Source organism: Dryobates pubescens, chromosome 11 (genome assembly GCF_014839835.1).
Source record: "Dryobates pubescens isolate bDryPub1 chromosome 11, bDryPub1.pri, whole genome shotgun sequence".
Taxonomy (NCBI): Eukaryota; Metazoa; Chordata; class Aves; order Piciformes; family Picidae; genus Dryobates; species Dryobates pubescens.
In genome coordinates this window covers 24,912,405-24,940,396 of record NC_071622.1, presented here as the reverse complement: position 1 = coordinate 24,940,396, position 27,992 = coordinate 24,912,405, and the positions used below count along the sequence as shown (strand labels likewise).

At 39.8% G+C, this 27,992-nt stretch overlaps 1 protein-coding gene across 3 annotated transcripts; it reads left to right on the top strand.

The window, feature by feature from the left end:
• The first annotated feature begins 165 nt into the window (after positions 1–165).
• WDR47 (WD repeat domain 47) lies at positions 166–27,771 on the top strand. 3 transcript variants are annotated; one of them, XM_054165580.1, is made up of 15 exons: positions 166–403; positions 6,755–6,921; positions 8,173–8,256; positions 9,137–9,221; positions 10,809–11,611; positions 14,173–14,296; positions 16,096–16,274; positions 16,382–16,639; positions 17,357–17,432; positions 18,640–18,797; positions 22,061–22,230; positions 23,130–23,300; positions 23,698–23,829; positions 24,494–24,712; positions 26,390–27,771. In XM_054165580.1, the coding sequence occupies exons 2-15, from the start codon at positions 6,764–6,766 to the stop codon at positions 26,530–26,532; spliced, it is 2,760 nt and encodes a 919-aa protein (XP_054021555.1). In that variant the 5' UTR covers positions 166–403; positions 6,755–6,763; the 3' UTR covers positions 26,533–27,771. The 3 variants fall into 3 exon arrangements, with proteins under 3 accessions (XP_054021555.1, XP_054021553.1, XP_054021554.1); XM_054165578.1 differs by having other exon boundaries at positions 167–403; positions 14,170–14,296; XM_054165579.1 differs by lacking the exon at positions 166–403 and adding an exon at positions 512–525 and having other exon boundaries at positions 14,170–14,296.
• The last annotated feature ends 221 nt before the right edge of the window (positions 27,772–27,992 follow it).

Below are 27,992 nucleotides of genomic sequence, written 5' to 3'. Positions count from 1 at the left end.
TTGGGGCGCGGAAGGAGCACTCGACCGGTCTCCTCCCAGCACTGCCCCGGAGGGCGGGGGCTCGTCCCGTCGCTAACAAAGCGCGCCCCGCCCCAGCGCAGCAGCGCCCGACACCATCTGTCCCTCCCGCCCCCGCGGCGCAGGCGACGCCCAGCCGGCCCAGTCTCCCCCTCCCCCTTTCGCTTTCCACTCAGGCAGCGGCGCGGGCACCCCGCCCCGGCGCGGGGAGGGTTCTGGGTGTCCGCGCCGGTGGACAGTCGGTGGTGAGGGCGGGTGGTAACCGCAGTGTCAAGTACAGCGGGAGTGAGAGCCCGACACCGGAGCCGCCGCACGGCTAGGCCTGTCGCCATTTTCCTCTCACATCTCGCTGGTGACAGCGCGAACGGGCCGCTGGGCCCCTCAGGTGAGTGTTGGAGAGCGGAGGACTGCACCGTGAAGGGGCTGGAAGCAGCTGGGCGGGGAGGGGCCGCGGCGGTTTGACCGCGCTGGGCGGCGGAGCCGGGGCCGTGGTTGCTGTGCCGTGAGGTAGGTGCTGCCCGGTGGGAGCGCCGACCCAGGAGCCGCTTTGGCGAGGGGCATCTGTGCCCCACTTTTGGTGGCCGGGTATGGCTCTGCTGCGCGGGGCCTGCCGTCGCTTCCCCGCGCCGAAGAGAGCATCACTTCAGCTGCCAGCGAGCCGGCAACGCCCGGTTGCCGCCGTCCCTTTGTTGTGGCATCCGTAGGCAGTGCGGGCGGGCCGGCGTGCGGGCGGGCCCGGCTAGCCTGACCGCCGCGGCCGGCGCGGTGCGTGCCCGGGCCCCGGCCGCGGGACGGGCGAGGCGGCAGGCGCGATGTGCGTCCTGTCCTCGGGGCCGCTTCAAGGCAGCGTGGGCTCCTCTGCGGCCCTGTCTGCTGCTGGCGCTGAGCTGACAGTCCCTAAATGCTAATTGAGGCTGGGCGCCGTGTGATTAAAGAGTGCGGTTGTTTTGAACCCTCTCACCAGCAGAGGTGGATTCCATGTGGAGCTTCACGTGAAGGGAAAAAAATAATTGGAGCAAGTGTATGGGTGTGGGTGTTAGTTAAAACGCTTTCAATCCTGGTCTTTGTAACTTGTTCGAGTCTTTCATTTTTCTCCGTGCCGTTTTCACTTTGTTGTGGAAGTATTGCGTAATTTAGCTACCTTTTTGGGATTCTTGATGCAGAATGCTCTGGGTAGAGAGTGTGCATGTTGGAGCAGGGATTGAATGCAAAGAACTCAGCTGGTCACCTCTTAGTGTGATGAGATAAGGATTACAGTGGTGGCTGTAAAGCAACAGCTGATCTAAGCAGGGTGAAAAAAAGGATTACTAGAAGGCAAGCCAGTGAAAAATCTGTGTGAGGAAGAAAAAGCTAGTATATAAAAGGACCGTTATTTGCTGTGTTGGAATAGTAAGAGCTTTCAATCGTAGAGCTGATCTGCACAATATTTGGTGACAGTTTTCTATTAAGGGCTTCCTATGTTCGATACAGTTAATTTTAAATAATGAGTTGTGCAGTCTCTTAGGGTAAAATGGATGTTATTGAGTGCCACTGTTACGGGAATCAATTGTAATTAAAAAAAAATGGCCTATGGACTTCTTTTCCCCCTTAATTCTTTTGGTATAGAATGACTGGAAGGTGATTGGGGGGCACATCAGAAACTGAGCCACTAGGTATTTACTGGGGCCTGATTCCCTTCTGGGGTCTCTTTAGTTGGAACTCTGGAGTGGCCTCTGGGCAGGCCCAAGAGTTCTATGTAAGTGGCTGTGGGGTGGATTAAAAAGTGAAAGAGCTTAATACAAACCAGCCAGCTTTTAAAACATCTTCACATTTGTTTTTTAGTGTGTCATAGCTCAGCAAGGTGCTGAGATTATGGGTATGCATTGCAGCTGTCAATGCAGTCAGTGAACCAAGACTTTTCATTATGCATTGCGTCGTCTTCAGTACAGTGCTTAAGATTTCAACTGCAGTATTTATTTCATGTGTGTCTGAGTAGTTAGAGGTTTTATGTTCGTTGCCCAGTTTTGGAAGTGCATAATGTATTCTGTCAGGGAGTGATCTGTTTCAGATGATAAGTCACATTCAGAATTTCAGTATTTACTTGTTTTTCAGTGTAGTAAACCTTACTTTAAATTTCTATCATATGAGTGCATATGCATTTTAAATTTTTTCTAAGGAAGATGATTTAAAGAGAAAGACTACTTAGACACTATTTTTAGACAGTACTAGTTTAAAAACATTCTTCTGAAATAGTATAAGTGTATGCACATATGAGGGGGGTGTGTGCCTTTTTTCAAGAGTTGTTTTTTTGTGCTTGTAACACCAGGAGAGTGTTCTCACTGTCGGCATATTCTTAGAACATGAGTAAGAACAGAACAAGACGGAAGCCATTCCCTGGAAAATTAAGGAGTAGGTAGTCTGTGTTCCAAAGAGCTTGTTTAAAGGATTTCTTGTCTTTTGAAGCTACAGAATAAAGATGTGCCAAACTTGTTGCAAAAAGTTTTGGGGTTTGTCTTGATAATAGTTTTACTAGGAAAAAACCAAATATAAATGCATAACTAGGGGCTGATGATAATTAGGGCAAGTGGACGGGAGGAAGAAGAGGACAGGTGTGGGAAAGTGCTGTTCTGAAAAGACTGGGAGAGATTAAAAAGGTTGGTTGAAGGTACCTGAAATGTTAAGCTGTAATACTCATTTGCTTTCATTATACCTCAAGCTAATGCTGTGCTTCAGTCATTCTTGAGTATTAGTGCCTGAGCTGATCAGATTGTGACGTTATGTGCCATATGTGCTGGCAGAAAACAATATAGTGGGATGGACCAAAGATGCAGCTTGAGCTCTCATCTTGAGTTTCCCTGATGATTTTTGGTTTTAATTATTATTTTTATTGATGCACATACATACACATGTACCACTGAATGTCAGAAAACCTGATGTATTTCATAGGAGGTGATGTGTAAGCCTAGGTATGTTTATAATTTTGTGTTTGTGTCATAGTGCTGCTTATTCTTTTGACAGCATAATGATTATAAGAGAAGTCTGATCTCATCAGCCTAGGTGAAAAATCTTCTACAGTAGATTTACTGTTCTTTTCTAGCTATTTGTGTTGCTTTGACAGCAAATGCACACTGCATGTTTTCATAATATTAATGTATGAGCTTATTGGTGTACCTTGACTCTTCAGAAGTTCAGTATCCAAACGGTTTGGATATTATATTTTATTTTTCTTATCAGGACCCCAAAAGTGCTGTTAGTAGTCCACTATGAAATGTGGAGAGTGCTGATCATCCTTTATCCTAATTTATATGGGCAATATAAATGAAGTGGTAGAATTGACAGAGATGTTAGGTTCAGGACAAACCTGTTCTTTTAAAATTACTGTGGAGAAATGGAAGGCAACTTCTTGCAGATGCTAGGGTTTTGCTTAGTGTAGTTGTACTCTTAAGCAAAGTACTGAGTACTGCACTCATTTTTCTCTCAATAGAATATATAAATAATTAAATCAATTCTGAAGCTGTGTAGGGTGGCTTCCTGTTTAGACTTGGAGTCCAGGAGATCCAGTTGAAAAGAAAACTGCACTTCGTGTTCCTTTCTTCAAAGGGAGTTTTAATCTGAAATTTTGCAGTATTTTTCTTACAAAGACTCTCTGTATAGCTGTGCCTAAGTTTTACTTCATCTTCTGGCAAGAAAGTTAAGTTAATTAATGTGGAAACACAAAACATGCTAAAGAGAAATGCAATTGCAGTAGGTGAGGTTGGGAATTAAGCTGTTAACACTAAACTGCTGGTTAAATTTGTGGTGTTGGGTTGGGGTTTTTTTAATTATTTTGTTTTCCTTCAGTATTTAAGGTCAGGGTTAAATTTTTCTCTGGGACCAAAAATCCATGTCTAGTTGCCAAAAGAGGAAGCTGAACCAGTGCTAAAATGTAGGAGAAAAGCATCTTTCTACAAGTTACAGTTTTGATTTTGTGTGTCTTACCTGTATTCTTTCCTGTAGCAAAGCTTTCTGCAAACCAGATTGTCTTTACTAGCTGAGAGTGGGTGCATGGTCTCTGGTTGTGTCTTTCATGAGACCCATCAAAATACTTTCTGATTGGAATCTTCTGTAGCTAAAATGAGATTTTTTTTTTTAAAGGAGGTGGGCCATTTCATCTGGCACAATTAGGTCTCTGTTGTTCCAAAATAAACTCTGCCTTTATAATTGCATGCTTTCCTAGTCAAATGTTCTGACAAAAACTTCCTTGGAAAAAAGGTGGCATACAACAGTGAGCAGATGGAAAATTTGGGGATTCAGACACTGTAGTGCAATCCCCCCCTCTTACTAGTGCCTATTTCTTTTTATTCCTTGAAGTTAATTAGCGTTGGTTTATGATCATCAGTGAAGTGATCATCACTGGAGTGTTTGTCTCTTCCCTCTGCTCCAGTAAATAATTAATTTCTTGTTAATTCTTGCCTTATTTGGATTATTAAAACTTACGACTTTTCTGTAATTTCGTAGTATACCAGTTTCTGTGCATCTTTCCTAGTATGGGCACCACTTTTCCAAGGCCAGGGTTATCAGGAGGCTGCATTCTCTTTTCAACTTGTCTTGGGAGCCGTTACCCACAGCTGGTTGTCTTTCAGCATCATAGTTGTTAGATTTCTGCATAAGTAAATGGTTGCATAAGGGAATTAAGAAGCATTTTTATTGATTTTTTTAACTTTTTTTTTAATTAAAAGGGGGAGCAGCTTGGGTAACTGTAACCTATTGCCCTGTGGGGTCATCTCCATTTATTAATTCTTCTGATTACTGTTACTCCACTGTTCTGTCCTTGGTCCTGGGTATATTGCCTTCTGCTGACGTTTCATCACAAATACTGACCTATTCTCTGTTATTTGGTGTACTCTCTGTGTTAGTGATGGGGAAACTGAATGTAACAATGGACTATGATCTGTAGATGTAACCAATGGACAGAGGCTCCGCTGTAATGTTACTATCTTTTATCTGTGGATGTGACTTCTGGACAAGGCTCTATTGTTGTGACTATATGCAATGTAATTTCTGAAGGTTAAAGGGAAGAAGTTAGAAGATGCAAGTAGTGAAATGGATCTCTACCCCATGTTGTGAAACGGGGCTGTGTGTCACTGGACCTTGGAGGGTGGGGGGAAAGTCACTGTGTAAGTAATGAAGAGGAGGGAGGATTATGATCCTTAGGGGTCTCAGATGACCACTTTTCCTGTTACCATGCAAGTGCTATGAGGTTTTTGCATTACATCATTAAAGGCATGCTTTCCCTGCCTCCTGGCATGTGTGCTGGCCCTATGTGACAGGACACATAAGGTATATAAGTAACCCAGAACTGTGATGCAGTGCTGTAACGAATGTCAGTCAACACTGCTGTTGCGGAGACATCTGTGAAGTATTGGTGCCTTGCCATCTCAAGATCCAGACTATGCTCCACTGCCTGCTAACATATCTAGTGGGGTTGATGGTACATGTGTAAGTATTTTGCTGTACTAAATAACAAACTGCTTTTGCTATTACAGTATAGTTAATTATTTATATATATATGTGTATATATTTGATTCATTGCTGCACCCCAATCCTTTGAACCTAATGGTAACACTCTCGTAAACAGTTCAAGTCATATGAAGACTTCAGTACTGCCAGAAAGCAAGGCGCTGTCAGTACCTTGTGTCAGCAATACTGCTCTGGTGTTCACATGATGAACAAATGTTTTTAACTGGCAGCTGGATCAGAGGAGTGGTCTGGCTAACCATACAGCTCCATTTTGGGGAGCTGTGGCTGGGGATGTGTGGCTGAGTGTGGAGGTGAAAAGAGTGACCACATCTTTCTGCATTATAATGGGCTTAAATGGATTTTTTCTTGATGTGAAGTCTCACTCACTGTGCTAGCCACTAGCTCTTTTTTCAAGATCTGCTTGTCTGTATTAGATGGTTTCTCCCCACAAATAGTTTTCAGCAGATCAGCTGTCAAGTCTTTTTAAGGTTTTGAAAAAAGTTGAACAGCTTTTGCTTTAAGTCAGACTTACAGAATCGTGCAAGACTGACCTAGAAGCAGAATGTATTGTACGTTTCCTAAAAGAACTACTTACTGCAAGTCTCATGTCTTTGGAGAAACTGTATTGCAAAGGAGCTTGGATGTCATATCCATGGGAGGTTTAAACAAGCTGACTGCTGGCAGACAGGTCCTTGGCCTGTGACTTGCACTGGCAGTCAGCAGTCAAAAGGTCTTAGGCTGCCTTGGGTTTGCAGCTTTAGGTTCTTCATAAAATGCATCGACAGAATGGGTGTTCCTGTGAAAGAAGAACAAAGCTGCATTTTGAATGTGCCACGGTTTTTGCATGTGTGAGAAACATTTTAAGTTTGTATGTAAGATCCCTAGATAATAATATATTAACTGGATCATTTTTATGCTCTTTGAACTTCACTCTTTGCATTTCAGAAAAGAAAGTTTTACCTATTGCAGACTTGATGAGCACAATATTTTCACACTGCAGAAACATTGATTTCTGGGTAGCTTTGTTTATCTGGGCCTCTGTATATACATATGACAAATATAAAAGGTACAGACACATCATTAGGTTTTAATTGTAGCTTTATAATCAACCTCTCAAAATCTTATTTCCTAATATTGTCTATTTAATTTTTGTAATGCTACAATAAACTGTTCTATAAAACTGTATTTTTTAATTTTTTAGTAGCCAATGTTTGTTAACCAGGTATGATCATAGCTGAAATTCTGCCTTCCCTTTTAGGCTGCCATCATGACGGCTGAAGAAACAGTCAATGTTAAAGAAGCTGAAATAATTAAACTCATACTGGATTTTCTAAACTCAAGAAAACTTCATATCAGTATGCTGGCACTTGAGAAGGAAAGTGGGGTCATTAATGGCTTGTTTTCAGATGACATGCTTTTTCTAAGGTAGGACTTGTTTCTCTGGTGCTTACATACCACATATACCAAAGTGTGTGGTGCCCACTGTGATTAAGTAGGCAGCCCTATGCCACTGAACAGGAGGTCTCATGTCCTCATCTTACTCTTCTGCTTCCTGATCCCACTTCTGTGGTTCAACCCTGCATTTTGTATGAGCTCTGAAGTTAATGACCCCTTTCTATAGGTCACTTGCAGTTGCTGACTAGACATCATAGGTTGAGTTCGATTTGTTTACAAATTTTTGTTTGTTTGTTTATTCATTTGTTAATACCAAGATTTCTCTTAAATTTAACAATATGAAAGGGGACTCTGCTGTCATCAGGGCATGACAGCTGATGTCATTTGCCATTTGGGATGTTGCCCTCAAAATTATTAAAAGGAGTCGCTATGGGTGCACACTAGTTTTTTATCATTGCTGTTTTCTATTTCATGCTAAAGGTACTTAATGACTTTGTAGAAGCATGAGACAATAATTCATTCAACTGTTCTTAACTCAAAATTTTATCATTTGACAAGGCTTCTCACCTGGCTTCTCTTTTGAGAAAAGTTATGGATATTGGAATAAAACAAAATGGAAGAATAATTACGTAAGAGTTATTAATCCTATTTGGTTGGTTCTTAGCTTACTTGGATTATACATCTAATAAACTCACTCCTTCCCTGTAGATCTGGGACTTTTGTAGAGAATGTTATTGGAAGGTGTGAAGAAATCCACCTATGCAGTCTAGTCCTCTGATCATGGAGGTGGAGGTTTTGGGCTGGTATAGTTCTGCCAAGCTGTTCCCTTCATGTTCTTAGTGTGGGACCTGTTTTTTTTTCCCAAGGCCATTACAAAATAGGTCCAGCAGGATTTCTGCTATTAAAATGAACTTAGTTTTAGTTAGCTTACATTCTTCAGGATGTATTCGTTGAATCAATACATTTATTCGTAGCCTTTAAGGTTTTTAATTTTTTTTTTAGTAAGAATGACAGGTAAAGCAGGAGACACAGGGATAGTTTGTCCTCTCTGATATGCCTCTAAAAGTAATGTTTGTCTTTCCAGTATCCAGATATTTTTGCAAAAGACTGAGCACTTGGATTTTGCTGTTACTACTAGTCACATCAGTCATCGTGGCATCTATGTAAAGCATGTTGATCATCTGTTTTAATGACTGTTGTGTATGTAAATCAGCTGCTTGCTTAGAAGGATGAAGGACATTCTTGTCCACTGCAATTAAAGTAATAACTTTCTTTTACTAGGCAGTTAATTCTTGATGGTCAGTGGGATGAGGTTCTTCAATTTATTCAGCCTCTTGAATGTATGGAAAAATTCGACAAGAAAAGGTAAACTAGAATGTATGCCAGAGTTCCATTTTTTTCGTGAGTTGTGGAAAATGACTTTATTTCTAAATATTGTGTGTGAAAGCAATGGTTCTGAGTTTTTCACTTTGGTTTGTTGGGTTTGTTTGTTTGGCTTGGTTTTGTTTTTATGTTGGGCTTTTTTTGGTTGGTTTCTAACTTGTATACCGTTCCTAAAGTGTAAGTGGCTGCTCTATCATATTTCTAGTACAGAATTTAGTATAATTGCTACACTGTTATTAACATCATAGAATGATGTGGGTTGGACAGAGTCTTAAATATCATCTAGTTCCATGGGCAGGGACACTTTCTACGAAACAAGGTTGTTCAAGGCCCCATCCAACATGGCCTTGAAGACTTCCAGGGCTGGAGCCTCTACAGCCTGTCTGGGCAACCTGTAATAGTGGCTTGCCACCCTCGTGGTGAAAAATTTCTTCCTGATGTCTAACCTCAATCTAACGTCTTCTGGTTTGAAGACATTACTCCTCATCCTGTGACTACATGCCTTTGTGAAAAGTCCCTTTCCAGCTGTCCTGTAGGCTTCCTTTAAATACTACAAAGCTGCTCTGAGGTGTCCCTGGAGTACTCTCATCTTCAGGTTTAACAACCCCAACTAATATTTAATATGGACTTCAAAAGTATTTTAATTTTTTAGTGTAATGTTTTTGAAAGCAATAACTGAAAAAGTAATTTTCTGTTAAAAAAAAAATGTTGTGGTTACCGCTTTGTTTAAAATTTGAGATTGGAGTTCCTTGTCATTGCAATTCCTATGCCTGTTTCAGAAATTGCTTGTGAAATACCCTGTTTGTCTCTGAAAGAATGTTAACTGCTGGATCAGGACTTACATTTCACTTCTTACCTGCAGATTTCGTTACATTATAATGAAGCAGAAGTTCTTGGAAGCCTTATGTGTAAACAATGCCATGTCAGCAGAAGATGAGCCTCAGCATGTAAGAATTGTCTCTTGTCTAGCAATGTTTCTGTTGTCAAGAAGCCTCTTGAGACACTCTGATTAAAGGCAGAGCAGAAGCTCCCAGCACAGAATACATTAATTTCAGTTATTGCCAAATGGTTTCATAAACAATGGAAAAAATAATTGTTGTCCTTTTGAAATTAGTATGACCCCCATGTCTCAAATGGAGTTGTATCTAAAAGAGTTTCTTTGAAATGTAGCAGCACAGATCAGTGACTATGCCACGTTTGTGGTCCTGATCCTGAAATTTACTTTAGACCTTTATGCTAAAGCACAGGGCTCTTGTTTGTTGGTTGGTGTGGGGTTTCATTTTGTTTTGTTTTTCCAAATTTGTGCTGAAACAAGTAATTTATTGTCATAATTAGGACCAGGTTAGGAATTCGTCTTTAGATTAATCTTAAATATAATTTTTGTTACTTTTAGAGCAGATACAATTATTTGGAGGGAACAGGTGCATTCACAAAGGACTGATTCAGTTAAATGTGCAAACAGCAGGAGTTGGGAACATAAGGTTTCCAATATGGAAAGAGATGTTTACTCAGATTGGCAAGGAAGGTGTGCAGATTGTGACATTAATTATTGTTACTCATGTTGGTAATGCAGGAATACCAAATGTCAATTAGGAAATTAAAAATAGAGTGCCATAGCAAAATCAATAGTTGATTTTAATTCTGTCCCATCACACATACATTGTACTAGAGGGGGTTCTGGTGATAGTATAGAGAAAGCTAAAAGTAAATATGTTGTTGGAGTTGTAAAGGGAAGGTGTACTATTCCTCTAATCAATTGAGCTGTATACTTATACTAGATAGCAGTAGAGAAGAAAAACGCACAGACTAATGTCCTCCTTTTTTGTTTGTTTGAATGTTAGTAAGTGTGTTGGTCTGTTGTGGATGAATAGCTGCTGTGTTGAGCAGGTATTAGGTAACATGAGAGTTTTTATTACTTTAAAAAAAATAATTAAAACTAAATATGCCATGCTACATGTGTTTAACATGGTTCTTGGCTTTTAGCTATCCACAAGTTTCATACTAAAGCCCTTGATTCATATGGAGGGCTTCTGAGAACTTTTCTAAATTATTGATTGAAGAACAGGAAATACCAATAGAAAGCCAACTCAGAGTTGCTACTCACTGGATCTCTGCAAACATTTTATAGCTTATGTAAATGGCTTTTCATAGCAATAAAAAAAGGGGAAAGTAAGTCTGGATTTGAGAAGTAACCCTCTGTGCTACAACAGAATCAAAGCTGTTGATCTACAAATTTTAAATTGTAATATCAAACATGCAGTGGCGTGAGAAAGTTCTGTAAGTCCATGTGAAAAGAAAAAACACTGGGGTGGGGTGGGGGTGTGTGTGATTTCGGAAAGTCAAACCATCGAGTAATTTGACTCTAACTACATTTGCATTGGCAACTTTGGACTATGTTGTGTGAATTAAAACACAAGCAGTAATAAAGGAATGCTAGCCAAGAAACTCTGCTGCTGCCTGCTTTTCTTGAATGAACTGTTTTGCTGTAGCAACACATCCTGCAAACTACCCTGTTCGTGTCAATCTTTCTGCAGCTGGAATTTACCATGCGAGAGGCTGTGCAGTGCCTACATGCGCTGGAAGAATATTGTCCCTCGAAGGAAGACTACAGTAAACTCTGCTTGCTGCTGACGCTGCCGCGCTTGACCAACCATGCCGAATTCAAGGACTGGAATCCCAGCACTGCGCGGGTTCACTGCTTTGAAGAAGCCTGCGTCATGGTGGCAGAGTTTATTCCTGCTGATAGGAAACTGAGTGAGGCTGGCTTCAAAGCAAGTAACAATCGTTTGTTTCAGCTTGTAATGAAGGGATTGCTTTATGAATGTTGTGTGGAGTTCTGTCAGAGTAAAGCAACTGGAGAAGAGATCACAGAAAGTGAAGTATTGCTGGGCATTGACCTCCTGTGTGGCAATGGGTGTGATGACTTGGACCTTAGTTTATTGTCGTGGCTGCAGAATCTGCCAGCTACTGTTTTTTCTTGTGCTTTTGAACAAAAGATGCTTAATATTCACGTTGATAAACTCCTCAAGCCTACAAAAGCTGCGTACGCTGATCTTTTGACACCTCTTATCAGCAAACTTTCTCCTTATCCATCATCCCCAATGCGACGGCCTCAGTCAGCAGATGCTTACATGACCCGCTCCTTGAACCCTGCCTTGGATGGGCTCTCATGTGGATTAACCAATCACGATAAGCGAGTCACAGACCTTGGGACCAAAACTTCTCCAATGTCTCATTCTTTTGCGAATTTCCATTACCCAGGAGTACAGAATCTCAGCCGAAGTCTCATGCTTGAGAATACAGAGTGTCACAGCATTTTTGAAGAGTCACCTGAGCGGTAAGCATAACTGTAGTAGTTGTAACATTGGCTTATGTTACGCTTCATGTTACGTTTCTTACTTGTATTGGAACTTTGAACATGGTTGTAATGTTGAAGGATAATTTGATTGTTTAAATTCTGTTGTATTTCTCTGTTCAGAAGCGGTTTCCTTCCTGACACTTTTAGGATCAAAGTATATTTTCATATTTCTTCTTGAGCCTTACAGGTTCAGTCTGTACTTTCTCAAAGCTGAAATCCTAGCATGGAGTACAATATGCTCTGGTTATGTAACAGAGTCTAGCTAAGATTTGTGCTCAGTATTACTGAATTCTGTCATTCCATATAAATAGATGGAGACAGTAGAATAGCTGTAACTCTCATCTTTCCCTGTCTCATTCTGTTCTCAAGTGCCATCTCGTTCCGTCCTCAAGTCAGTTTTGGTCCTGACACCCTAGATGATTATGTGTACTTCCAAAATCTGCATACGGAAACAGTCTTAGTAAAGTCCCTAGAAATCTTCTGCTATTATAGCATTCCTCTATTGCTTAAATTGTTAGAATAGTAGTTCAGAATTGGTTTGGGAAATGGTAAGTAAATATTTAAGCTGCATAAGAGAGCTGTCAAGTATTACACTTTTTATATTGGACATGTAGATAGTTGGGTTATGACAATGGTGACTGCTATTACTAACTCCTTTTAATGTAATGTAGACTGCAAAACTGACTGCTTTCTGAAGAACTAAAGCCTTTATCAAAACATTGCAGTTCTTACTGAGAGAAGTCCTGGTAACCAGGAGAAATGATACTTGTAAATTGCTTTTGCCTGGCTGTTATTTTGATCAGCAGTTCTGCCACTTAATAAATGCTAAATCCATGCTTCTCTGCAAAGCAGCTGTCAGCTTTTTTGCCTTTTAAGAGAAGCAGGTGTGTAACTATCACTGAACTTGGGTACACTGGCCGGCAGAGGACACTTGGAAAGCTGTGCCATTCAATCTTGGCCACAGTCACCTTGTCTATTAGTTTTGCCTTACAGCAATATTTTGTATCTTGTGTTAAAATAAGGAACATCTGTAACTAAACTAAATAAAAAGGAAACAAACATCATTATGCTGATAAAGGAAATTTTTACAGTAGTGTATGTTTTGAATACGTTATCTTAATGTTTATGCTGAAAGGAGCCATTTTATTTGATTCTAAATAATTCCTTTTAAATCTTTGTTTTTACCAGCCTCTTCACAACTGGATAGCTTAAGTGTTAATGGAGTGTCCCTTGTGTTACATGAGTAAAAAGTGCACCTCCTGAAGATACTAATGAATTGTGCTTCCTCTATTTTTACTGATCTGTATGCACAAACCTTAACATCTGTGTGTGTATCCTAAGGTCCGATGTTAAAGCTGATTCTTGAAAGCTTTTTGTATCCCTTTTCAGTATTAGTGGACTACAATAATTCTGCACAAGTGGAGTTACTTTGTGAGCCAAATAAAGTGATAAATTGCTGCAGTTCTTTTTCCTGGGATTTTCATGTGGTGTTAAGTGAAGTGTAAAGGTTTTTATGTGGTTAGTTTGGGGTTATTGGAGTTTTTGTTTATTTGTTCGTTGGGTGTTTGCTTTGGTGGGGTTTGGTGTTGGGTTTTTGTTTGGTTTTGTTCGCTGGTTGGTTTTTGTTTTCATTGATACATACCCCTCTTGAAGGTTAGAATGATGTTAAGGAGCCAGACTCATTATTTTCAAGTAGTCATTACATTTCTCAGAAGCAAAATCAACTTCAGATTGTGTCCAACATAAATAGCAGTATTTGCAAGGGTGGAAGCTGGGAACTTGAGCTTTATGTAGGTCTGACCTTTGCTTCCTCTTGCACGTGACAAAAATATGGTATGTCTTTTAAAGGTTGTAGTCAGCAAGCAATTACTTGGCTTTTAGTCAACTAATTCACTTTATTATACAGGGATACCCAAAAAAGCTAGAGCAACTTCTGAAAGAGCTTTGCTCCAAGTCAGTGAATAAAGAGGACTTTCACAAAACTGAAGATGAGAATCCAGGGCTTTTAATTGTGTTCTGCAGACTTACTGATCATTAAAGCATTCTGGAAAAAGTTCCATGCAGAGATACTTGTAAAGTACAAGTATAGCAAAACTGATGTAAACATTTTCCTGTATAGAACTTCTGGGAATGTTCAGCTAATGGATGATAAATGTAATTTATATTTAGATTGGTGGTAATTAGTATGGATCATACATTCTGCCTTGAAAATAGGAGAATTTGAATAATTTGGTAGGTAAAGGATATATGTAATTCAAGCGTGGAAATATAAAACATGGAATTTGGATATCCCGTGGTGGTAAATCTCTTGGGAAATGACTGGCTGTTCTTGTTAGGGGTTTTATTTTGTTTCGTGTAACCCATTGCAAGTGGCCATTTTTTTCTGGAGCAGTTATCTTCAGTTTATGTCTTTAGGAGTCTGCACACTTGTGTTATCATCTTTTACTCTAGAAAGTTATCTTTCTCTACTTCCCAGGGAATTTTCTACTCTTTATTTTTCTCATTTGAGCTTCTTTTCTTTTGCATGCTGCTGCAAGAAGTGATACTCCTGTGGAGCCACAGCATCCCATCAGCAGTGAAACTCAGTGCCAGAGTTCAGTTCCAGAAAATGAACAACGTAGTGGAACACAGAGTCATGGACCAGCCAAGCAAGAAAAAAATGAGGTGGTGGTTGTTTGCTGAAAAATAATGAGGCTCTTTGAGCTGTGTTCTGATCACTTCATAATGATTTGCTATTGTGTTGAGGACTTCATGCATGACAATGGGTTGCTTTCAATCTTGTTTTTACTGTAGTGAAAATACTGTATTGCATTTCCTGTAACAAACTACTGAGGACTTTTTTTTTCCCATTGTAGAAAGTTCTGCTGTCATTTGAGTCTGTAATGCAGCTGATAAGTGTGCCTTCCCATATCAGCAGTTTGGATAAGCTGTTGTGTGTATCTTAAAAACAAAACCAAAAAAACCCACAAACCAACAAAACCACAACACTTTGTGGTACTCAAAGCCAGCAATATTAGTTTAAACAATGCTTTAAAATTTTCTTAGTTTTTGTAGTGAGGAATCTGGCATGTTGCCTGCAATTTCTGGTGTTAACACCAACTTTCATTGGTCATCTTGCATCATTTTCTGTCTAGAACTCACAGAAATGAAAATTGGATAAATTCCTAGTAGTTGTATCTTTTGCTATTTATAATTCAATGCATAATGATTCTTGGATTCATCTTAGAAAACTTGTGCCTTGACTATCCTTTTTTACCTTTTTATTTTTTTCCTCCTTAACAGCAATATAGGGAAAGTGAAATAATAGTTAAACAGAAAACATGTTTTCAAATGTCTGTTACTTCAATAATGATGAATAACCCAGAGAATGCAGTCTATTTCGTTTGCAGACTCCAGATGGATCTTCTTAAGTAAACTTTGTCTTGACTTATATATGCTACTAAAAAACAATCTAGTCTTGACAAGGCTGTGTTCTTGTAGACTCTGGATATTTAAGTGAGGCAATGGGGCCTATTGGCGGATTAACAAAGTCCTTCAGACTTGAGGACTTAACTCTCCTCAAGGACTTTGAGTAACCTCTCTGCTGCAACAGCGTTATGTATGCACATTGGGAATAAGGGGAGGGAGGAAAGAGCTTAGCTGCATTATATATAACTGGGAAGGCTTCAAAAGGCAAAAAAAACCCTAGTCACAGAATTTGTAGGAGGGAATGAAGACAGGAGATGCTGTGCTGTAAGTGAAGATATTGGCCAGAGTACTATACACGTGTAGAAAAGAATCTAATACCTAGTCCAATTTCACTTTGTTTTCCACATCTTGGTGCTGTATGTGTACAGCTGTGCTATGATATCTAAGTGTAAGAAGATTTTATATGGAAGAGTATACAAGAGTAGCTTGTATGTAAAGGGGAAGAGAAAGGAAGCTCATGTATTTTTGTTTGGTCCAGAGTAAGACATTTTAATGTTAGAACAAGACACCAATTTCTAATGTAACACTTGGATAGAGCACTTCAAGGTTTTCTATGAGGATAGGTAAATGGGCTCTGCGTAACGATGGTAGGGAGGTGTCGACATGGCAGAAAATACTGATTTTGTAGTGAAAATATGTCTTGGCACTTAGAATGTAGCTTATGGTATTTTCTGATGGTTTTTTGTTTTCAGTCATCTATTTGCTTTGATCTTAAGTAATACTTCAGAAGTTTTGTAGGAAGGAGGGGTCTCCTCCTGAAATATGGTGGAACCACTTCAGCAATGGATGAACAGGCTAGCAGTGATTTCTTGTAATGTGTAAATTGTAGCTGGTTTTAAGGAAGAAGGAAAGCATCACTCCTCAGGTGAATGTGTTGGCCTTTTGATGCCTGTATTGAAATAACAAACCATAAAGTAAATGTTTAGATTAAATACCACGATTATTTAATTTTCATTACTGATTCTAATTTTTTTTTAAAATTTATTTATTTTTAGCTTCGTGATTCAACAGAGCAGTTTCAGGAATATTACAGACAAAGGCTACGTTACCAGCAGCACTTGGAGCAGAAAGAGCAACAACGACAGCTGTACCAGCAAATGCTGCTGGAAGGAGGTGTAAATCAAGAAGATGGAGCTGATCAGCAACAGAATCTTACTGAACAGTTTCTAAACAGGTTGGGGGGTTTTGTTGATTGTCTCTCCACCCACTGGTATCCCTTCTCAGGTGTTCATAATAGCCTGGTTTGGTGATCATCTTCTTTTCCTTCTCATTTGTTATTAGATCTATCCAGAAACTAGGAGAATTAAATATGGGCATGGACAGTCTTGGAAATGATGTACAGACACTTAGCCAGCAGTGTAATGGGAGCAAAGGGAATGCATCTACCAATCCAGCAAGTAACTTCACATCAGCACCTTCAGATGCTGGTCAGAGGATAACAACTGATAGCCAGAATGTTAATACCAGCACTCCTCGGAAGCGTGGGGCAGCTAATCAGATACCCTTTCCTGAAGAGTCACCTGTGCAGGGGAATCAAATGTAAGTCACTTGAGACTGTTCAGGATTGGATAGAACATTCTCTTAGCACTGTGGGAGGAGCTTTTTTGATTTTTTCATTACCAAATGAATCTGGCATTGAGTAGAGATCTTTAGCTCACAATCAGTGTTTTCTGTATGTTTTTATAGGGATTATAAAATCCTTGTTTTGACAGCACACATGAGAAATGGTGGGTTTGTTATGGTTTACCTTTTGCATTTATTTGCAGTTTCAGATTACTTTTTTTCCCCTTCCATCTTACGTGTACAGTTCTTACTTATTTTGTGCTCTATGGAAGCTTTTTTATGAAATACAAACTAGATGGAGAGAGGGGCAGGACAGAGTGGGAAATGCATTTTGGTGTTTTCTGTTAACCAAAGGTAGTGCTGACCTGAAAGAACAACCTGTTTTCCACATCTGTGTGTAACTATGTATTATGGTATGAAAATGGATATGTTTAACTTGCATTCACTTGTTCAGTGCCTGAAACTGATGCAAAACCAACAACCTCTCATAAAAATAATAGTTTAATGATAAATAATCGCAGGTCTGACACTTGTCCATGTAAACTAGTTCTGAGACCGAAACTGTACCTTCAGTCCAAAAAATACTTATAAACAAATCTCTCCCTGCTTTTGATTGTTGTTAGGTTTTTGTTTGGGGTTTTTTTGGTTTTTCTTTCTTCTTATGGTTTTAAATTCTTCACCAAATCAAAACAGTGCATCAGAGCATGCTGTCACTCAGTCACAGTCAGAAGACTCTTCAGGGAATTTAAGTAGGACAAGATGTGATGAGGTGAGTTTCCTTACTGTACTTTACAATGTCTGTTTTCACAAGATGCAGTATTTACTCCTGAGTATGTGACACCCTTTCATTGTTAATAGATATTTACCATGAACTTTGGTTATTGCCACCTAAGAGTCACAGATTGATTGGGGTGGGAAAGGTCATCTGGAGAGTTGAGTCCAAACCCACTACTCAAGGACCAGTGAGAGCAGGTTGCTTGTGGCTGGGTCTAGTTGGCTTTTGAGTATCTCCAAGGATGGAGACTCTACAACATCTGTGGACAATGTATTTCCACATCTGACCACTCCCATAATGGTTTTTGAAACAACAAAAGAATGTATATGGAATTTCCTGTATTTCAATTTGTGTTTGTTGCCTCTTGTCCTTCCACTGGGTAGCACTGAGAGGAGTCTTGTTCCATCTTCTTTACTTCTTCTGTCAGTATTTATATGCACTGATGCAAATGGTGTGTGTTTGGGGTTTACATATGCACATTCTATGCCCAAAAAGCCCTTCTGATCTCAAGGGCAGAATCCCAGCTCTTTCAGCTTCTTGTACAACAGAGTTTCCAATAGGTTGCCTTTTACAGACATTGTTTTGTGTCTTCCAGGCTGAAATTTTGCTTGTTGGACTCCAGTCAGTATGGCCCAGCTTTAGGGAAATGACTTTGCAATAAGTGCCTTCCAAACTTTCTGCATCAGATAAAAATCAAAACTTCAGAAAGGTGGCACTGAAGTAGTCAAGAGGATGATGTAATGAAGCTTAGCATAATTTAATCGTAACTGTTTATCATTTGAAGACCTAGCTTTTCATCCTGATGTTTAGTATTATGTGTTTTATAAACTGTGTTTATGACTTGGACTGTTTCCAGTGAAAACATGACTTTGTTCCTTTTGCAAGTTTCACACAGATCAAGCATGTTTACTCAGAAATAAACTGTAGTATCATATGTGTCTGAGATGGGCTGTTTAGGACAAAAGTTGTTGGAAGCCTGGAGCAAGAGCAAGAAAAGATCATCCAATATTAGATGTAAAAGGGAATTGAAAAGAAGTTTTTGAAATACGCTGTTCCCTGACATGGAGTAGACACTGTTATATGGATCTCTCATTTGAATAGTTTTGCCTGGTGCTGCTACTTACTGATACTTTGGTACAGTGCTTTTGACTGTCCAGTCTTAGACTGAAGAGCCTAATTTGACTGTTATTCTTCTACACAGGAGGACAAATCAAAAAAGCAATTCATTTGCATTAATACTCTAGAAGACACACAAGCTGTTAGAGCTGTAGCCTTTCATCCCAGTGGGAGCTTATATGCTGTTGGCTCCAACTCTAAAACGTTGAGAGTGTGTGCCTATCCAGAAGTAATTGATCCGAGGTAAGAATGACCACACAGTAATTTCTTTGTCTGTATCAAAGCGCTTCTTTCTTCCATAGCTGCTGATGTCTGTATACTTCATACCTCTTTTGTTGTCGTAACTAGTGCAATGCTCTCCTTCAATACCTGAACTGTCAAACAAAAATGCATTCTGCTGATATTTTTATGGGCTACCTTTTTGCTCTCTTCCATTACTGGCAAGGTGTATTGCTATAATACCACACCTTTCTTTATAAACATGTTATTTTTGTCTCAGCAGATGGGCTTTTCTGTGTTTACTGTGATGGCTTCTGGTTTTGTAATTCCAGCTGTAAAAGTGAGAGAAAGCATGTCTCAGTTCCAGGCCAGCACAAGTTGAGCTGCTTGAGATGCAGTTTCTGCATGAGGATAGATTTAACAGTTAAGAAAGCCGTATCTTCAACTTTCACAGCAATCTTTGCCAGAGTATGTCCAGTGGCCTGGCCATACATACATATCAACACTGGTTTTCTGATCCTTTTGGTTCCTTGACAGGTAGAGTGCTGTTTTGGGGTTACTGTGTACCTAGTCTTATCTTTGTTCTTTTCACCCATTCTTTTAATAGAAGGAGGTAAAATACATTTGTTTTCACCTGGAAATAAATATTGGTATCTCAATAACCATGTCCTTGTCTCTGCTCCAGTTACATTATTTTCTTGGAGTAGGGGGAAGTGCAGGCATCTAAAACTTCACAATTTCAGAAGGAACTACAGGTATGCACAGTGACTTCATTTGGGACACTCTCCCAGTTCAGGATTTGCGTTCAGGCTTCCAAAGCGTGCAAAACGTAATCTGGGTTGTTTTTGTAGTTTATTTTTGTTTCTTGTCCTCCTTAAACCTCATGAGTAAGGTAGCCTTTGAAGTTTAACTCCAAACTCTTTATTGGCAATACATGAAAGGAAAAGAAGTTGACTTCTTTGATACCCAATACAAGATGACTTGCAGGGTTTGAAGCCCTGATGACCTCCTCTTGATTGATAAACAGTGCAAAAACCCCTTTGGTGGAATGGATGTTTCTTTCTTAACTGACTGTGGTCTGCTCTCACACAGCTTGTTCTACCCATAGGGAAAGGTTAGGTTGACTCTGCAGCTTTAGTCTCTAGTTACAGTGCATGATCTCATGTGATAAGTGACATAGTGCAGCTGGATAAAAGGAATGCTGAGATTTCCTTAATTCTGGACTTGTGCTTCTTCCTTTCTCTCTGTTCTTTTCACAATGTGTACAGTCTGTCACAAATGTCTCATCCCAGGATTTACTGGTCAGCAGAGAAACCACATTATCTTCATGACTCTAATCTTTATAACTACCTGGGTCTAGACACACATTCAAATTTTTTCATGTTTGTTTCAAATAGTTGTAATTATGTAGAATATCAGCTAAGGAGCAGGGTTTTTAATTGTACATCAGATTTTTGTTGGGACTTTTTTGTTGTCGTCCAAACTGATGTATGACTCAGGACAAGTTGGTTTTGAGGCTTTTTTCTGCTCTCTAAAGGTATAACAGTAGTGCATTTTGGTTTGTTGGGGTTTTTTCCTTACATTTGAGATAAAGCAGCAGTAGATGCACACTACATTACTGCGGGTGTCACTGAAATAACCACAGTGCTTCTACACAGTTGACTGGCAGTGTGTAGTCTTTGTGGTGGGCACATGCTCTGATGTCCTGACACAGTGATTCTCATCAGCAGCCTCCACCTCTTCATACATGCTGAGAATCCAAATTCAGTGTGTGGTCTAAGGCATTACACCATTACTCCATAGTGTGTGTTGGATGGTGATCCTGGCTTAGGCTGATCTGTCATGGATTTCCTCTCTGGCAGCAAAATAAAATTAGCCTTCATGTAGATTTATTTTAGCATTCTTTACTAAAGCCATGTTTATCTTAGATGTTTTTAAACAGACTTTGATGATTTTCTTCCTTTTTTTTTTTTTCTGCCTCTTGTTCAAGCATTTACAGCACGTTTCTGAATTTTTCAGTAGCAATGTAATGTGTTGAATTTCTATTGCTGATATTACTGGAGTGAATATTGATGGAGTTGGGTACAGCATTACTTTATCTTAAGCACTTGACTACTTCCTGCTATGGGAACAGAGAAATAACATTGTAAGAATGTAATTGATTGAAATAGAGGAAGTGTACATCAGTGGAACTGTTCCTTTTATTCCAGCTGTGTGTAGAACTGATCTAGTTTCAGAAATAAAAATGTATGGTGTTGTGACAGTTTAGATCCTGTGAAGATTGCTATGTACAATGGTGAATGTGTCCTGCACAGACTGTGCTCTTAGGTTTTCTAGTAGATGAGTGAAGCTTTGATAGTCACTTGATTGAACAAATAATATCCATGTACAGCTCACAATTATGAACATGTGAGTCTTTTATTTCTTGGCAAGTTTTTGTTCGTTGTTTTAATACATTTTTCTGTGTTTTCCCACAAAGGGCTGACACAAGTTTCTTTCTTGATCCTTTAACCCCTTTAAGTGCTTGATGAGTCCCATTCATCCTGACAGTAAAGATGGCATAGACAACAACTTTCTTGGATAAAGCAAGTGTTTATTGTTTGAGGATATTGTTGTGCCTATAGTACTCTAAGTACATAGAACCCATTCACATAGCGCTGTCATCCCAAACACAGTCCCCAGTTAGGGATTAGGTTTGGTATGGGAAACTGGAAGAGAAACACCTTTCTGCATATATACAGAGAGGTTACACAAACTTCTGTCAGGAATCTGGATTTTCCAGTTGGCTGCCTGATAGTTTAGTCCCAGACCCAGGCTTTAGCTATGCCAGCTGCACAATGCATTCCTTTATGAATTTATTTGGTCCACTATTGCTTAACTGGACTCAAGCAAGTGCAAAAGTGGCTACAGAATGAAGATGTTGGAAGTCTGAGGGGTGTCGAGCAAAATCCCACCAGTTTAAGGATTCTGAGAATAAGGCTTCACTGTGATTAGCTAGACATTACTCTGTGTTGTATGTATTCAACCCTCCATAGATGAGGGGACTGTTTAAGGTTTTTTTCATAAATATAATGAGAAGATGATGAAAAAGTGAGAAAATGGGATGGAGAAGATCTGTTTGTTTTGTCTTAGAGCATATGTATGTGTTTCAGTGCAAACAGTCACATGCATTTCATGTTACCCAAAATGATAGAAAAGCAGTGTTTTCATTTTAGAATGTTATTTTCATAAATTAAAGGAAATGTGGTGGTTTTTTTTTTTTTCTTTCTTTCTTCTTGTTTCCCCAGTGCTTACAGTGTTCCTAAACAACCTGTAGTTCGCTTCAAAAGGAACAAGCATCACAAAGGATCAATCTACTGTGTAGCCTGGAGTCCCTGTGGACAGCTGTTAGCTACTGGTTCCAATGATAAATACGTGAAAGTACTGCCTTTTAATGCAGAAACTTGTAATGCAACAGGTAGTGTGCATGTATTTAAATAACTTTATTTTCAAGTATTTGTCCAATATTTGGCAAAGTCATTCAAATTGTATTATGTAGTTAATAGGTTTTGTCATTTTTATTTTAATACTTTTGAACTTAGTCTGTTTTCCCTTTCACCGTCACTGTAGTCTTTATCCAGCAAAGAGCCACAGAGGGACTGAGGATTATGTTTTGGGCTTTTATTTGGTTTGGGGTTTCATATGTTGCATTTTGGGTTTGTTTTATAAGACTCTGGTATTGTGTTGTCTTCTGGTAGTTTGTTTTGGTTTGGGTATTTTTTTCCCCAGATATGCTGCAACAACCAGTTCTAGTTCTTGATTGTCAGTAGGAATTTATTTCCAGTTCCCCTTTTTCCTGATGAGTTTTGTCATCTTCTCTCCCATCTTGGAAGTCTAAGGCTTCTCTCATAGCAAATGCCATTTTCCAGGTCTAACCCTCCTAATCAATACACTGAATATGACTCTCATCCTTCCTGGTTTGAACTCGGGAGACCTTGTCCTATGTGTTTCTCAATGACCCTTCTCCCCTGGCAAAGAAAGCCCCTTCAGCTTCCCATAGTTTACAAAACCAAATACATGTACTCCATAAGCCTTGGCTGGAATTGGCTGTGGAGGTGCTCAACATGTATTTTGCAATGCTTCAAAAACTGTAAGAAGCTCAATCAACACTCAAATGATGTTCACAGAGATTTTATTTGAACTGTAGTCATGGAAATTGAGTTCTATGGAAAGTGTGCAACAGTGTTTATACTTGATAGTATACCCAACCTTGCCTAAAATATTCTGTAGCTGCTTTTAAGTTTGCAACACTAACAGTCATAAAAAGTATGTCTCACTTTGTTCCTTGAATTTTTATTTCTTAAATGATTATTTTAGGACCCGATTTGGAGTTCAGCATGCACGATGGGACAATCAGAGATCTTGCTTTTATGGAAGGCCCAGAAAGTGGTGGTGCTATTTTAATAAGTGCTGGAGCAGGGGACTGTAATATTTACACAACAGACTGTCAGCGAGGACAAGGCCTGCATGCTCTAAGTGGTCACACTGGTATGTCTGTTGTTGCTTCTTGCTCACAACTTGTATGTCTGTAGTATTCTAATAAAGTTGTTGGGTTGGAGGGGGGTTTTAATGTCTTGGTGTTTTTCTTTCTAGCCAGACTTTTTTTTTTCTTTCTTTCTTTTTTCTTTTTTTCCCAGATTGCTTATGAGGTATCTGGGGAGAGGTGGGGACTGTTTGCTTTTAACTATATTGGCTGTTAATTTAATGGAGAGAGTGCTGGCCTCATTCTGGAGAACATGCAAAGCTGGTTACTGCCTTACACTGGTCATGCAATGTGCATTTTCAGTAGGACTATGAAATCTGTGGACACACAAATACAATGAGAACTGCAGTGGTTCATTATTCAATTAATGATGCTTAATCAAAGAAGTCTTCTTGTTCATAGGCCACATCTTAGCACTTTATACATGGAGTGGTTGGATGATTGCATCTGGGTCCCAGGACAAGACTGTAAGATTCTGGGATCTGAGAGTGCCAAGCTGTGTTCGTGTAGTGGGAACAACATTTCACGGAACAGGTAACGCTGCTGTGCTTTTGACCATTCCCTCCTTAAAATATACTGCTTAAACATCCTTAAAATATAGAGAGAATGTAGGGAGGTTTTGTGCCACAGAAGGGAGGCTTGGCTTTAGAGAAGAAAGTTCTAAGGGTATCTTTACCTTTGTTTAGTTGTTTTTTTTTTTAAAAAAAGTTGGCTAGTTGTTTGCCTTGTGACTTTGGAACACTCTCAACTGCACTAAAACAACACATAAGGTAACTGTTTCGGAGTCAAAGGAAAGGATGGGAAAGAGTAGCCATTTTTGCAAGTTTTCAACGGACTCTAATCTGCCAAAGGATTCTTAAGAACCACTTGAATTGGGATTTGCTTCTTGAAACAGTTTGGGGTAGGGAGGAATTCCTTGCATTATTCTACATGATTTCATAGAGAGTGACTTTCTTTCCTGTCATGAAACAGATACTTTCACTCACACAGCTTTGCTACCATTCTGGTGTGACCTATGGCTTCAGAGTTTTAAGTGCTAGAACATGAAAATTTTCTTTGTGTGAGATACCAGCATAGCTAGGTCTGAAGGCCAGCGTTCGGTGTTTATACGATGTATATTCCTATGCTCAGAAAGAATGTTGGCTGTTTGCACGAACGTACGTAAGTATCGTGTGTTCAGGGTGTTTGTTTCCTGCAGGAAGTGCTGTAGCGTCAGTAGCTGTTGATCCTAGTGGTCGTCTCCTGGCTACAGGACAAGAGGACTCTAGCTGTATGCTGTATGACATTCGAGGAGGACGAATGGTGCAGAGCTACCATCCTCATTCCAGTGATGTCCGTTCTGTTCGCTTCTCTCCGGGGGCACACTACCTGCTCACAGGATCCTATGATATGAAAATAAAGGTGACAGACTTGCAAGGTAACTGCAAAGGATACCAGGGTATTTTCCATTTGGTGCTTCTAATGAAGGTGTAAGAGAACTTGGATCAAAGATCAGATCTTAGTTTAAATGGAGAAGAGAAACTGTAAAGCTTTGAAGGTTTTGGGATGTCACAGAATCAGAGAAACATACAGGTGGAAAAGACTCTCGAGATCACCAAGTCCAACCAAGAGCCCTGCTCCTCAAAGCTCACCCCTAAACCATCATTCCAAGCACCACATCCAAGCCACCTTCAAACACTTCCAGGGTTGGTGACTCAACCACCACCCTGGGCAGCACGTTCCAATGCCTGACCACTCTTTCTGTGAAAAAACTTTTCCTAATGTCAAGTCTAAACCTCTCCAGTCATAGCTTGAGGCCATTCCCTCTTGTTCTATCACTAATTACCTGTTAGACCAGTACCAGCCTCTCTACAATGTCCTTTGAGATAGTTGTAGAGAACAATGAGGTCTCCCCTTAGCCTCCTCTTTTCAAACTAAACAGCCCCAGCTCCTTCAGTCATTCATAAGATGTATTCTCCAGGCCCTTCACCAGCTTTGTTGCCCCCCTTTGTACTCACTTACTTGTAACTGCACAACTGGCCAGTTACGTTGCTAAGAATGTAAGGGACAAACTAAACCTTGGTTTTGGGAGAGATTCTGATTATGGTAAGAGAACTAATGAACACCATTCCCTCCTTAAATGCCTGATGAGATGGCTGTTGCTTCCAGGCAGCATTTGTAAAAGTGACCCTGTTACAAAAAAAAAAATAAAAATAAAAAAATCATAGAATCAATAAGGTTGGGAAAGATCTCAAAGATCACCAAGTCCAACCTGTCACCACAGACCTCATGACTACTAAACCATGGCACCAAGTGCCACATCCAATCCCCTCTTGAACACCTCCAGGGATGGCGACTCCACCACCTCCCTGGGCAGCACATTCCAATGGCTGACAAATCTCTCTGTGAAGAACTTTCTCCTCACCTCGAGCCTAAACTTCCCCTGGTGCAGCTTGAGACTGTGTCCTCTTGTTCTGGTGCTGATTGCCTGGGAGAATAGACCACCCCTTCCTGGCTACAATCTCCCTTCAAGTAGTTGTAGACAGCAATAAGATCTCCCCTGAGCCTCCTCTTCTCCAGGCTAAACAATCCCAGCTCCCTCAGCCTCTTCTCGTAGGGCTTGCGCTTGAGGCCTCTCCCCAGCCTTGTTGCCCTTCTCTGGATACATTCAAGAGAAAAAAGAGTAAAGCATAATACTTATTTTTATTGGGAAGAGTTGAGAGAGAAAATATCAAGGTGATTAGCTACATGTGATAGTGTTAGACCATTAACATATAATCATGTTGTGTAAGATTGTGTATTTAAAGTTGTCTAGCAATGCCTGAAAAATAGAACATGAGGGCCTTGTGTTATGATCTATATGTGTGAGAAAGAGATAGCAGGGGTGGGGGTGGGGGGCCAGTGTGCTTCAGTAAGGTGAAATCCATATGTAAGCTTTACTAAACAAACTGGGGCAAGGGGGACAAAAAATAACCCAAATAACTGGGGGAGAGGGGAAGAGAGAGAAAAGAAAAAAAAGGGGGTGGGGGAAACCCAAACCAAAATACCACACCACACCCCCCAAAATCTGGGATATAAATTAAAGAAATTAATGATTTCTCTTCTTCTGCCACAGGGGATCTCACGAAGCAGCTTCCTCTTATGGTTGTGGGAGAGCACAAGGACAAAGTTATCCAATGCAGATGGCATACACAAGATCTTTCCTTCTTGTCATCCTCTGCAGACAGAACTGTAACCCTTTGGACTTACAACGGGTAAAGTGCAAATAAAGGCAACCTATGCAGCTAAAGCACAGAGACCTGAGACTACAGAACTGTAAAAACAACATAAAAATCATTAGGCATTGAGAGAGCAGCATTTGAGCAGGAGAGTGTCTTAGCAAGAGGAGGGGCACTTGTCACAGATTTTTCTGGTTTCTAGGAGGTCTTGGTGTTTCTAGTATATTCTTTTGCAGTGCTTTCAGTCTTCCACGTGAACTCATGCTGCTGTGACCTATTGTAGTCTTGTTGCCAAAGTCTATGAGGAGAACTCTGACATTGTCAATGTGCACTCAAAGTAAAATGAATGATGTGTTTACAGTTTGGTATTAATTGCATTCCTTGGTCTTTGCCTCAATGAGAATTTTATAGAGAAACTTGAGTTGATCAACACTTTGAGTCTGTATGTAACTAGTTCCACACATAAATAACTTCCACTTTTTTCAGATTTATTATTCATCACTTCTCAACAAGAGGTCAGATTTTATAACATCTCCACAATTTCAACTTTTTTAGTAATAAATTCTGAACATCAAATGTGGCTAGGCAGTAACCACATCTTGATTATGGTCCATTATGTAGTGTGGGGTTTTTTCTTTAGTTCATCTAAACTGGGGAAAATGTTGCTGGTTTTACAACATGACACAGTTTTGAGCAAGCTAACATGTTGGAGGGGGAAAAAAGTAAAATATTGAGGTAGGTTGGTTTGTTTTCCTGTAGAAACATACAATATTTTACTTTTTGAATGCAACAGAATACCTCTGTGTATCGTGTACTGTAGAAGAGAGCAAATTGGCAGCAGTTGTCACAGTGAGCTTAATGGCTATCAGGTTTTCAAGTAAAAGGGATACCATTAATGCTGTAATAGAAACCAGCATGGCTTAAAATGCTATGTCTGCATGATAATTTAAGAATGGTTTAAATTCCCAGTTCAGAAGCTTATCTGAATTTTATTTCTTGCACTGTTTATGTATGGGAAGTTGCAGTTTTATTTCTACAAAACTTTAGATTCTAATGTTTATGTATTGTTATATTTTCCTATTGTACAGTTCCTTTTACTTTTTAAAATACAAACTTTAAACAGTAGGTTATTTATTTATTTGAACTGCAGTTAAGTTTTGGATTCTCTTGGTTACTAAATTATATGTGCACCGTAGCAAGCATTTTTAACTATCGTATCAAAGTGGAAAGGTAACTATAGAAGTGTATCTGTGCTATAATCTCAATAAAGACCTCCAACACCTGCACCACTCTTGTCTGTTATTTTGGGTTTTTGGTTCCTCAGTGCAACTCGGATACTTAGACCATACATCAGTTTATACCTAGAACCATAAAAGTCTTCAGTTCTTTGTTACTCCTCCTGAACATCTGAACTTGCAGTGCAGTAACAACAAAGGAGCACAGAACTGAATAATCTTTCTTTTCAGTACTAAACACATAGGTCCTCCTGCTGCTTTGGAG